The sequence below is a fragment of the Teleopsis dalmanni genome, chromosome 2, assembly GCF_002237135.1.
Source record: "Teleopsis dalmanni isolate 2A chromosome 2, ASM223713v2, whole genome shotgun sequence".
NCBI lineage: Eukaryota > Metazoa > Arthropoda > Insecta > Diptera > Diopsidae > Teleopsis > Teleopsis dalmanni.
In genome coordinates this window covers 32417747-32431190 of record NC_051847.1, presented here as the reverse complement: position 1 = coordinate 32431190, position 13444 = coordinate 32417747, and the positions used below count along the sequence as shown (strand labels likewise).

The window sequence follows — 13444 nt, the reverse complement described above, 5'->3', positions numbered from 1 at the left end:
AATATAAATAAAAAAAAAGTATATATCCACTTTGAATAAATTCATAAATTTAATAAATTCTCAATTTCCTAAAATTCGTCTCTCCTTGCTTTTACATATGTAAAGTGGTCATTGTTGTAGATGCGGAGGCAGAAGCAGCAGAGCTGGCATTTAAAGCTTCACTAGTTTCGTCCAAGCTGACGATGGTTACATCTGATATGCGATTTTGTTTATATTCATTTTTGTCTTTGTCCTGAGTATTGTTTTGTCCTGGTTCTACTGTGTTCAGACGACGCCAAGCGACACCAGTAACACTTTGACTGTAGCCACAATGGGTGGTTTAAGTAATAGTGATTTTTATAAAATTTAAATGTTCAATAATATATATATATATAAATAATAAGAACTTTAAAAAATTGAAACGAAACCAAGAAATTAATTACAATTATTTTTTTTTTAAAATTTTTTTTTTCTAAAATTGAATTTTTGTTTTTTTTTTATTATTATTATATATTATCAAATTCATATGAAACCTACAAATCAATTTCCACAAAATTGTGTTTGTTAAATATTTTTTATGTAAATGTTTTATTTAAAAAAATATATTATTTATAATTTATACTTATAATTAATTACTTAAAGTGAAGCATTTTTTAAATATTTTAAGACATTAGTAATATATATGATATGTATTAAAATGCGTTTCTATAGTAGTTAAGGTACATCCAAAAAGTTCAAGAGCAAAAAAAAAATGATTTAATCAGATTTATTTTTAACAATTATATATAAATATAGTTTAATTTACAAATAACTTTTTAACACCAATAAATAATTAATTTTATTAGTATATTTTATATTTAAAGCTATTCAATTTAGACTCTTGTCAGAGTGGTTTAAGTTCCCAATCATCATTGTCATAACTGAAATAATCCCGTGGCTTTATGTTTGAACTGAAATCAATTTTAAATTGATGGTTGTTATTTAAATGGTTATTATTTAATATTTCTTTTGAGCAGACCACATAAAATACCATTACTTCTAACAGATATCAAGCGTATAAGTTCAACTTTTGTGTTGTGATTTATGAAGTCTAAGAAATCACTGGATGACTAGGCAAACTACTTATGATAATGGTATATGAAGTTTTATAGAATAAGAAAAATACATTATATCTTTGAAATAGGCATGAAACAAATGTTATATGTTGCTTTATTTAAGTAGGTGGTATTATGGAAATAGCGGATATGAAACATTTTTCTTAAGCAAAGGAACCTAATTTTTGTTTTTGTTTTTAGAAAAAACCAACTCATCGCTAGGAAAACTGTCTAGAAGCAGAGTTATTACTCATCGAAAACTGTATAACCAAATGCTGAAAAGGAAGACAAATATAGTGATAATCAACTATTAATTAAATATAGACTATAGTATCTATAATCTACAGATAGTCTATAGTATAATATAGTCTACAGTAATCAAAAATAGTCTTACTGGCCTTAAACTCTGTTAGAATTCAGAAACGCTGACTGACTACTTTATTTTATGATGGGTATCAAAACATAAAACACACAAAGGAAATGTGAAGACTGACTGTCACGCCAACCGAAAAGCCTGACTTCCATTACATGGATGTGATCCATTTTGTTCTCTGGTAAGAGAGTATATTGTGGAAAAACTTAGATATTAAAAGAAACCAATTTAAAAACTGTGGATGAGCTATAAATGGGAAGGATAAGATAAAAGATTTATCACCCCATCTAAGGCAACCTCAAAGAGACATATTGCACTAATTCTCACCGGATTTCTGAGCCCGCAGTACTGACTGAGATTCAATCTCAATATAATCTCTGTAAATGCCTTAAATAAGACTTATTCCTTTGGGGACAGACTTCTGGTCGCTTATGAAATAGTACAGAATAGTCAGAGGTGCTCACTTTTATTAAAAGCCTATTGATTGGTTAAAACTACTGAGGTTAGCACAATAGATGACTTTTTGTGATGAATTGCGAAGTATAGTATTCCGCAGTTTATTAATAATATATATTAAGTTAGCCAGGGTCCAAATTACATCCCATAAATTACTTTTAAACTATTTGAATTCAATTCTAATGTTAGTTTCAAATTTTTTTTTAAATGTCTAATAAATAGTTTAATTATAAAGCATGAATTTCAAGTTAAATATATTTATATACACACACACTAATTCTAAATTCCTTTGTCTCAAATCTAATGCAATATAGGTATATTCCGTCAGCAAGATATGCTGGTTTTCAAGATATACTTCTATAAAATCATCTGAACAGCTTATTATCAGAATTCAACGGAAAGTACATATTTGTTTCTGCGGCCCTCTAATCTGTTTAGTTATTTTTATTGACCCGTGATTGCATCTAGTCTGGAGAGCCCTGATCTAAATGATTACAGACACTATTGAGTAAAAATGTTTTAGACTAACTCGCGTTTGATCAAGCAAAGAAGAAGAATATATACATAAATCTAGTACATAAAAATAATATTCTTTTGTATTATATTATTCATTAATAATAATATATAATATAATACCGAGAATACATTTCGAAAAATATTCTATTATAAGTGTTCCCAATCGTTGGTAAATAAAATTGTTCGACTCTGAAGAGGACAAATCAGTCATCTGCACAGACAACTTATCGCCGCTTATACTTCCCAAATAGACTACTAAAACAATAAAAGTTGAGGCGACTTCTGGATGCAATCTATATATACAATATATTATTTCGTTTCTTGATTTTGTAGATACTTAAAACATATATTATAAATCGTATTATTTAAATTAAGTAATATTGTTTGTATTCTTCACTTTAAGTAATTTCAGATTTAAGTATAGTATTAGAACAATATATATATATATAAATATCTATAAAAAAATTTTAATATTTTAAAATTCTAGGATGTGGCTAATCGTTTTTTGAATTATTTTCGAATTGTCATGTTTTATTATTGCTGATCAGATTATTTTAATATATATATTAAAACATATGTAATGTTTACGTTTAATAAAATTTTACTACAAAAAATCGAACATTTTTCACTATATTTACATTAACAAATTAACAAAACTAAAATATTAAAACAAACATATATGTGTAGATATATTAATAATATAAGGCAATACGTTTTTTAAAAGCAAGTATTAAACATATCACATTGTTAAAAGCACATAATTGATATCATATAGAGTTTATAAAATAAATAATATTTACAACTATAATAAACTATTTTTTTTTTTAAATATATAATAATTTAAACATTTTGAATTTATTATAAATTTTTGTTAATGCCAAATTTTGCTTAATTTTTGTTTTTGTTATTGTTTTTCAATATTAAATAAATAATTCTTAAAAATGTATATATTTTAGTAGAAGCTATGTGACTTTAAAGACCTTAGTATATAATATTTTTAAATATATGTTATACTATAGTATGATAGCAATATATAGATATGCTATAGTAGAGCCTATTTAATCTCAAAGATGTTTATGTTAAATATATAATATATTAAAGTTTATATACTTCATTAAAAAAAACAACTGTGCAGTTAAAGACTGTAACACCCTAAAACCGTTAGGTATTATAAAATATATTATATTTAAAAATATCAGTTTTCAATAATTTTTATTAATTAATAATAATTTTTATTAATTATTAATATATAACCAACACCATAGCTTAAGTTTTTAATAGCTGTTTTATTTTTCTCTTATAAACTTATGATTTTATATCAACAAAATGTAAGAAGCAAAGTCTTAATATAAAAATCTGATACTTATACTTATCTAATAATAAATTGTTATTAAAAAATTTTAATGAAACAAATACAACAAAACAACATACACAAAAAATACAACAAACACAATTTAATTATTGCAAGAGGTTTTAAAGAGCAAATTTTTTATATTACACGATTAAATTAGAAAAGTGATTAGTGATTTTTTCAAAAATAAACGGGACATGTTAGCGACTAGGGTTAATAAATACGATTTTGTTAAAATATTTCAAACATAATTTTTAAGTTTATTTTAAAAAATAATTTTTAAGTTTTTTTTTTTAAATAATTTTTAAATAATTTTTAAATTTATTTTTAATTTAATTTACATATATAAATTAAATTATTTAAGTATATATTTTTATATACAAAATGTAAATAAAAATGCATTTTAACAAAATCATTAATAATTTTTATTTTATTTATCACAAAACAAAGATAAAGGAATTACTTTTAAAGTACAAAACAGTAGGAATAACTTTAAAGCTTAAGGTTATAAATTTTTAAGACTTTAACTATTTTATACAAAAAAAGAATTTCAAACTAAAATTTTGATGCTTAACAATTCAAAATCAAAATACTGAAACGTTTTATAGTTTTTTTTATTATCAATTAATACAATCAATTAATATAATTATAATTTTTTTTTTATAAAAAAATTTATTGTACTTACGATGATCTTGACTCATGCAGTACATGACTAGGATCGTTTTTACGTATTTCAGACTCTCGTACTGCTTCAGTAATTGATTTGAAAACAGTATTATAAATACTAAAAAAGGAATAAAAATATTTTAAATTAATTATTTATATATTAATTTTTTATATTATATCTTTTTTACTCACAGTTTACATATAACATCGATAAGCAGAGTAGTTACTGGTATTAGTACTAATCCGAACCAAAATACAGGTGTTGTGAATAACATAGTATCCATTCCACAAAAAACTACAGCCAATGGTAATACAGGCCAAAAACGACTGTATACAATCACAAAAAGGAACCACATAAATATTGAACCCCAAATCGCGGCATGCGTTAACCAAGTCCAAGAATTTGTCGAAAGACCAGCTTTCAAACAAACTGTTACAACTACATACTATATAAAAAAATCAAAAAATTATTAGATTATTATTAATTAAATCAAATTTAATCTAAATTTATATATACAGTGCTTGCTCGAAAATATAAACTAATTAGACTCAAAATTTACATTTACTTTCTAGAACTTTGTTCATTTATTATACCATAGTAGTAAATATGTAAAGAAAAAATGTTTATGTGATCCAACGTCCACGTTCATTATTGTATCTAAATTTGTTTTTATTAAAAATCATAATAGCTATTTGAAAGGCAGTGTTCAGAGCGATTTTCTTTTGCTAAAAAAAATAAAATAGACACTAAGATCGCTAGAATCCTATTACATAGATTATATAGGAGATAAACATAAACGTAGTTTCAGTTAACTCGCGGTTTATGTGCTTCTAGTGGGGCACTGTGCTAGTGCACAATTGCTTCAAAGTGAACAAATTTCATCGACTGTGCAACTGTGCAGGAATTGCTACTATAGTCTATGAAATCCATCAATTACTTTTCTTTGTAAAAAGAGATGTACATTGACTTTGTCCAGGTCTACAGATGAAACAATATCTATGACCATGTTTCGTGTTGTTGTTGTATCCCGCTGGGATCTTGAAAGATGGGTTAGGATGTTGATACATAGGTAATAGGTGATTAGGAGTAGGGATAGACAGTGGTTGATTGAGGGTACGGATAGATAATGGTTGATTGAGGGTAGGGGAGGAAGGAGACTAGTGAGTAGGGTTGAATTAGTGGCGAATGGGTTTTAAGTTAAAGTCAGTTTCGGTCAAGATAAAGAAACCTGGTGGTGGGTCAATGGGGTGGGTTTAAAGGTCGTTTGGGCGAACTTTTCTGCATGCAGTAAAGTATGAGAATAGATGCGTGACGTCATGGGGGTAGACTTAAGTAGACTTATCACATCTTTTTTATTTCAGCTGGTAAATCAAATGGTTTAACAAGGCTAACATAATAAGTCATATTGGAAACCATGATTAGTTTAGTCTGCCTCTTCCTGACAACTTTAAAAAATTCACCTTAGGTAATAGTTGCCTGCAAGTGCAAGTATTGATATTCTTTAAAACTAATGCTCTTTAAACCTAACCTAAAAGATTAATTCAAAAAATACGTTCCAGTAAAATACCATAGTGTTGTAAATGAAACTTGTGTAATTTAGGAAGCCAATACCTTGCAATCGTATACGTTCTGTATGGATGTGTTTTATTGACTTGTATATATATATATATAAATTAAATTTATCAATTTGTAAAATTTAATAATATTTTTTTGGAATAATACTTACTGTATAAACAATATTTCCCATAAGTTCATAATCACTCGCTTTTCCACTACCCCATACAACATCCTGTTTCATAAATAGCATAGGTAGCCAGTACAAAAATACAGAATGCACTAACGCATTCAAGATCCACACCCAAAAAACGCGTACATTAAATAGTTTTCCACTTTGAGAAGGCTTATATAATAGCGGATATTTAAGCATCGTCTCGGCTGAGCACACTTTTTCAAATAATCCCAAAGCAAATGGTGGTAACGCAGTAAACATAACATTATAAAGACCAATTGTCCAGCGTTCGAATAAAATTTGTCCCGACCAGCCAGAGTACAAAGCAAACCATAACTCAATAACATAAAGGCAAACATTTTTATAGAAACTATATAAAATCAATTTGCTTATTCGAGCATAATTCCAAGCGCCATGCACCAATAATAAACGCATCAAAAAACGGAATTGACCGATTGAATAATCTGAAGCACAAGCAGCTTGCAGACCTTCCACACCAGATATGCCAACACCTACATTAGCTCTTTGTATCATAGCAACATCATTGGCACCATCGCCAATGGCCAGCGTAACTGAACGAGTACTTTGTGTAACCAGTTCAACAACCTATTCGAAATATAATTATAGATAGAAATTCAAATTAAATAATAAATATTACTAAATACGAAATACTACTTACATCGGCTTTTTGTATAGGTGACACTCTACAGCAAATCACGACCCGACACACAAGGCATAAATCCAAAAATTCCCGTCTTAAATCACAACTCAATGCGTATTTAAGTGTTTTACCATCGATCACTAAAGCTACATTACAATCTTTAACATCCATATTTTTCAGTTCTCCACAATGCCTATGTATGACATCTCGCGTAGACTTTGAGTACGAAAAAGAAAAAAATTAATATATATGTTTCAAAATTGGAAATTATGCAACTTACATCTAAGCTTTCCTCGTTGAGTATAATGAGATCCATTGAATGTGATATTAGCTTACATGAATAACCAATATTAATAGCAGTCTCCTGTTTATCACCAGTCAAAACCCATATATATATGCCAGCATCTAATAGCGCGGCTATTGTTTCGGGCACACCATCTTGCAGACGATCTTCAATAGCTGTTGCACCAAGTAATCTTAGATTGTTCTCTATCAAATTAGCAGCATCTTCAACTTTTCTCTCACGATATTGTATAGACGTTGACGCTTTATGATACGTTTCTTTCCACTCATTGTAAACATCTAATGGTATTTCAGCTACAGCACAACATAGAGTTCGCAATCCTGCAGCTGCAAACTCTTCCAAATGCCTTAAAGTGACATCTCGAAACTCTAGTCCATCTGGTGCTAGGCGCTCACAAATTACTGTGTCAGCTCCTTTGCATAGTAATTTTATTTTCCCATCGGGTGTTCGGACTATAACAGACATACGTTTTCGTGATGATGTAAACTCAAGGACATTCAAAATTTCGTATCGTTCTCTTTCACCTAAAGCTAAAATCTCTACATATTCTGGTGTACGATTATCGAAAACATAACCAAAACGTTTAGCACCATCGACTAGTGCACGTTCATCTGGACTTGCAGCATGATAAATAATCGAGCCATCCTCGTGTTTTTCCGGTATAACAGTATGGCAAACGGATAATAGAATAAGAAATTCCTTGATAATGGGCGCAGTTTGATGATTACTTAGTATATTCTGTAATAACAGAATAATAATAATGATATATTTTTCAATCAATTAAAAAGTAAAAAACTATTGGAGTATGTTTATCCCTCCAATAGGTAATTGTTCTATAGAATAGTAAGGGTACAAACGAACCTAAATGACCCCAAAATCTATTAGAGCATAATGCAGAATACTTTTTTTTAAAAAATAATACTAAATGTAGGATAAATAAGGGATTATACAACACATTTTGGAATAATATTTTGTACATTCATAACTAAATCAAATTATGTGTATAGAATTACTAGCTTCTTTAATGATAATTGTTCTGAAATCACTAGCAAAGAAATATTGTTCTGTTTTTTATATTCTCCGCGAGAACGTCGTCATGGATACATTTTCAGATCAAGATATACCAATGAGATTTCTTCAGTTTATTTCTAACAATAGGAAGCCTGAGTCGTATAATAATAAAGTCGAATAGGGTTCTCAAATATTAGAATAACTCTACTCGGCATATATTAGTCCACGTATCATGGCAATACCAAGGGATCAACATTGTTACAGTGAAGTGTGTCTACTAAAATTCGCTATCCAAATAAAATAACAAGTTTATTCCAATTCTAAAATATAAAAATTTATTTTAATGTCCTATGTCCTTTTCTGTCTTATGATGCAATATCTTTACTGGCTAATTTAAGGTGACTATATGTATTGTTTTGCGAATCACAAAAACATTCACTGTTCAGAAAATTTAACATATTGAGTTCAAATAGATCTATGCTTGAAGTCTCGAAAGAGACTTATGGAACGTTTTATCATGTGGTTTCAAGATATTTTCATATAGTTGTACATTTTTTGCGTGAAGCCAAAGAGTGGAAGCGAAAAGAAGTAGATGTAGATATAAAGTAACAATGGAACATTTTAAATTGTCCCATTTCAAATCAATAGGAATTTGGTCTCCTTAGGAATTTGGAGTATATTTAATCGGTACACATTTAAGACACAATCTGTTTTCTGTGTGTTTAGAAAATTATTCCACCTATTTTTAAATTATTTTTAAATTTATCTGGTGGCGTAATTTCTTCTAATTTCTTCTATAAGTAAAAATATATATTTCCAATAATACTTACTTGTACAACTAAAGATTGTTCTGGTGTATTTTCGGGCTTATAAATATATTTCGCTATAGAACACTTTTTGAAAACCATTACATTTCTTGTCAGTGTTCCTGTTTTGTCAGAAAATATATATTTCACCATACCCAACTCTTCATTTAGATTTGAGGTACGAGCTACAGCCGGTATATTTGTTTCTGCATGATACATTTGGACGTCATTATTAATAAATGTTGCCTATAAATAAAGAAGAAAATTAATGTTACAATATTAAAGCAAGTTAATAAGTGATATACTTACTTGTAAAAATCGTACCAATTCTAGTGTTACTTGTAGCGAAATCGGTATGAGATTGTTGTACAATATAAAAAATGTTAACAAATTGTAACCAAAATTTTTACTCTTAAAATCTTTAAAAATAGAAAAAAAATTAAATAAATCTTTATACATTGACTGGTGAAATAATTTACCATTAATGCCTAAATACCAATCTGTGCTATAATTTTCACGCGTCCAAAAGTAGTTCAGACCGGCACTTGTCAAACTGAGCATGATTAATATCAAGAATAACATTAAAATTTGTGTATTTGTCAATTTATCCACCGTTGAACGTTTCAGAGGTGCTGAGGTGGAGTTCTTCATAAGTTTTGTATCATGACCAGTATACACCACTAAACCAAACACCCACGAAGTATTGCGTAAAATAGCGCCACGTTGCAGGATTTGGTCAGGTCCAAGAGCTACAGAACTATAAAAGTAAATATAAGAAAAAAATTAAAATTATATGCAATAGATTAGATTACACTTAATCCAATCTTCCTAAAAATAAAAAATTTTACTCACATTTTTCCTTGTTCTTTAAGCACTCCATTGAATTCATATAAATGACGATTAGGTAATTCGCATTCCACGACTCCAACCAATTGCATTAAATCTTTTGTTTCCAAATACTGCGCCGTTGACGGTAAGCCTTGACGTATTTTTAAGTTCGTCTCACCGTCTAAGTTTGACGTCTCAATAAAGCACATCGCTTGTGGTTCACTGTAATAGTGAGTTAAATGATTGCATATATTATATACATCCACTCTATCATTTAGATATTTATTCATACCTTGAAGATAATAACACCAAGTCCGAAGGAAAAAATGAATTATTTGGTACTTTAATTATATCTCCCACACATAATTGATCCCATTGCACCGCACACCAGATACCACCGCACAGGCGTTCCACTCTTCTATGATTAATTTCATTATCAGCTCGATGTCGTTTCTGAAATAGACAAACCATTACATTATATATGTATATTTTATATTATATATATTATACAATATAATTATATATTATCTTAGTAGACATTAGCAATGAGTAATATAAGTAACATATTAGAAATACTTTTTATACTTACAATATCTTCCACAATTTCTTTAATACCGCTCACTGCTAATATAAATATTAATGGTACTAACGTCGTATACCTCCCCGTAGGTGATACATCTGGAATTTGCTGTAGTAAAGCAATTAATAGGAAAAAACAATTCGAGTATCGTCTAAATTGTTCAAAAAGGAACGATGGTAAAAAACTTATAAAACTGTAAAGAGAGTGAAAGAAAATCAGATAGAATGAGATAGAAAAATGTATTCATAAATACTTGACTAAAAATGTTTTTAATATTATATTGTATATTAGTTGTTAGAAATGTTAGGGTTTACCTATATTTTGCAGTTGAAATATGATTACTGCGATATTTATTTGGTTGGGGTTTATTTATTAATATGACTCGCTTATCTGCACCTTCAAGTGCTGCAGCAGATATTGTGGCGTCTTCTTCATCTAAAATATAAACACACATATGTAAGAATAGGAATGATAAATATATAAAATAAATAATAAAATATATTATAATAAATGTTAATATAATAATATCATACCACAATGTAATTTTTATAGTCAAAATAAACATCAAAAATAAATATTTCAACATAGTCTTCTCTTAGGTTAGATTAGATTTACCAGATTGGACCACGTATTGACCCACTGATCTGTAGGAGGGCATTATGTCGAAAATGTGCAATAACAAAAAATTCAACAATGTTCCTTGGAATTCATAAACTCTATTAGACTGGTATATAGTAATCTATTTCTCTGTTTAAAGATCCATGCTATTTTTGAGGCAAGCTCACTAAATATTTGTTTAAAAATCGTGGTTCATGAAAATGTGGTTTTTAACAGACCTTAATTGAGTTTAAATTTCAGCCCAGTATACCAATAGCTCTAGTAAACATACACCATGATATCAGAGCGGTCTACCCATGCCCTAATTTGACACACGGCCTTTGCAAGCCTCAGTTTGAAAATTGACAAATCTCCCTTCTTAATATATGAACACGATTTATCATTTTTTTCTGATAATATGGCATATAGTATATTTATTAGAGAAAAAAATTTGCTATTATTCTTATTATGAACAGAACTATATACATATTATATATTAACCGACTGTTAAGCACCTTTCACCTTTAAACCTTTCAACAACTATCTATCGGTCAAGTTTATTGAGTCATAATGTCCTATTATAAATTTTGTAAGTTGCAACTGTAAAGCTCCTTGTACTCCATCAGAGAGATGCATATTTGAAACTTACTTAGTTGGGTTAGTGACTCCTTAACTTAGGGCATTGAAATTTATTTATTAAGATCTCTCACAGAGCTTGAATTTCTCTATAATGTGCCCCTTGTAAAACTAAAAAATTAATTGGATTCACATTCAATTTGGTAAGGCAATTAGCTTTTAGTTGCGTCCGTGTCTGTATCTTTCATATCATAACCATAAACCAATTTAAAATATGAATACGAACATAAAAATATACAATAAATTATTATTTATTGGAAGGGAGGAGGAGTAGAAGAAAATTATTTTTGTATAATAGGAAGATTTATTTTTAAATGTCAAAAAAAATACAAATCCTTGAAAAATTTTATTACACATTTTATACTCTATCCAGTGAAAATATCTAATGGTCTACAGTTCTATTGTATTTTTATTTATTTTATAGAAAGAAGTGAAAATATCAATAAAATTTGACCGTGACCATGGAATCTTGCGGATATGCACTAAACATTTTTTATGTTTAAACTGCAAACATTTTGTGTCCGTGTTTTAGACAATTTTGCCAAACTGTGATTTTAGTTAACCTTGTTAGCAAACCATTGTCCACTTAAGCAGTTTTAAGAATACTAATATTTGATAAAAATTGGATATTGGCTTTTTAATTAAAAATATTTAAAAATAAAGTTAGAAATATCGTCTTCATTTCATATGTAGAATAAAAAAAATAATGAAAAATGATAATTATACTTGAATAGTCTATGAAAAGTATATCCTATTCATCATTTAATACTATGCATCTGAAGAATGAATCTATATATCACATTTAACGCAAATCATGTGAAAAATATGTCCCCTTTCTATCGATTTGATTACACTCATGTAAGGGAGTTTCTGTGATGTGTGTTGTTCTGATTGAAGAACTTCTTTCAATCGTCATTTAATTCCGAAAATTACTTCCGAAATTATTTTTGAGAATTCGTTTTCTGAAATAAAGAGTTTTTTAGAATTATAACTATACCTCCTCCTAAGTAGTGGACATGTGAGAACGTGATAATTCATTCTCTTCATTTTGATAGAAGCTGTAAAGATCGTCAGTTTGTGTTGCATATCTCAATTAGAAATTAAAGGCACATATATTAATATTGCCAATTTCGGTATCTTGAGAATTGAGACTTAATTTTTCAATTTAAGAATTAGGTAACACAACACTAAATATTTAGCTAAATTTGCAATCGCGAGAAAATTGACTAATATGGTAATTATTACCTATAATCTTAAAAGCTTCATTAACATTAGCTTTATTATCAACTTCATTAGCTTTATTAACAAAAAGAATAGAATAGAAGATGGTAACTGTACTAATATAATAATATGTGGTTGACATAGCATAATCAAACCTGAATCGTGCTATTTATATCGTGTGGTTTACCCCCTCTCTGGTGCTTCGCAGAATGCAATCCTGGCGGTACCAGTTTACCCTAGAGACAATTAAGAGAAGTACCTTCCTCTACTTTTTGCAACTTACCGATAATAGATGGAAAGCACTTAAGTCATGTGCAACTTCTAGGTTAACATGGCCCACCTATAACAAAAATAGATCCTCGAAATTCTTCAAAAGAGACCGCTTAAACACTGCAAGGCTACTACAGTTCTTTCTGGTCATTGGTGTATAGAAACCCACTCAGAGAAACTGAGCGTTCCTCATAATCTTCACTGCAGAAATGTTGAAACCGGCAGATAAAAGAAACCATAATACATTTGAATTATGGTTTTCTGTGAATGCCCGGCTTTTGCGTTCAGAAGATGTAGCTTCTTAGGTAGTATCTTCCTTTGATAGTTTATCAGACAGTTCATCGATGAAGACGAAAGACCAATTA

General features: G+C 28.7%; 1 protein-coding gene across 5 annotated transcripts in view; it reads right to left on the bottom strand.

Moving 5' to 3' along the window:
- Positions 1 to 13444, bottom strand: part of LOC119677602 (probable phospholipid-transporting ATPase IA) — a 47226-nt gene that overhangs the window by 16418 nt on the left and 17364 nt on the right. For 2 of the 5 annotated variants that reach the window (XM_038089009.1, XM_038089014.1), the window contains exons 2-14: positions 10670 to 10790; positions 10365 to 10548; positions 10068 to 10228; positions 9800 to 9997; positions 9427 to 9704; positions 9257 to 9366; positions 8972 to 9193; positions 7107 to 7868; positions 6845 to 7042; positions 6163 to 6771; positions 4628 to 4881; positions 4455 to 4553; positions 31 to 299 (exon numbers count right to left, since the gene is read on the bottom strand). In XM_038089009.1, the coding sequence (XP_037944937.1) occupies positions 92 to 299; positions 4455 to 4553; positions 4628 to 4881; positions 6163 to 6771; positions 6845 to 7042; positions 7107 to 7868; positions 8972 to 9193; positions 9257 to 9366; positions 9427 to 9704; positions 9800 to 9997; positions 10068 to 10228; positions 10365 to 10548; positions 10670 to 10790 (3404 nt within the window). In that variant the 3' untranslated portion in view covers positions 31 to 91. Of the gene's footprint in view, positions 1 to 30; positions 300 to 856; positions 930 to 4454; positions 4554 to 4627; positions 4882 to 6162; positions 6772 to 6844; positions 7043 to 7106; positions 7869 to 8971; positions 9194 to 9256; positions 9367 to 9426; positions 9705 to 9799; positions 9998 to 10067; positions 10229 to 10364; positions 10549 to 10669; positions 10791 to 13444 lie in introns of those variants that run through there. The other 3 variants (XM_038089012.1, XM_038089011.1, XM_038089013.1) reach the window with 2 other exon arrangements.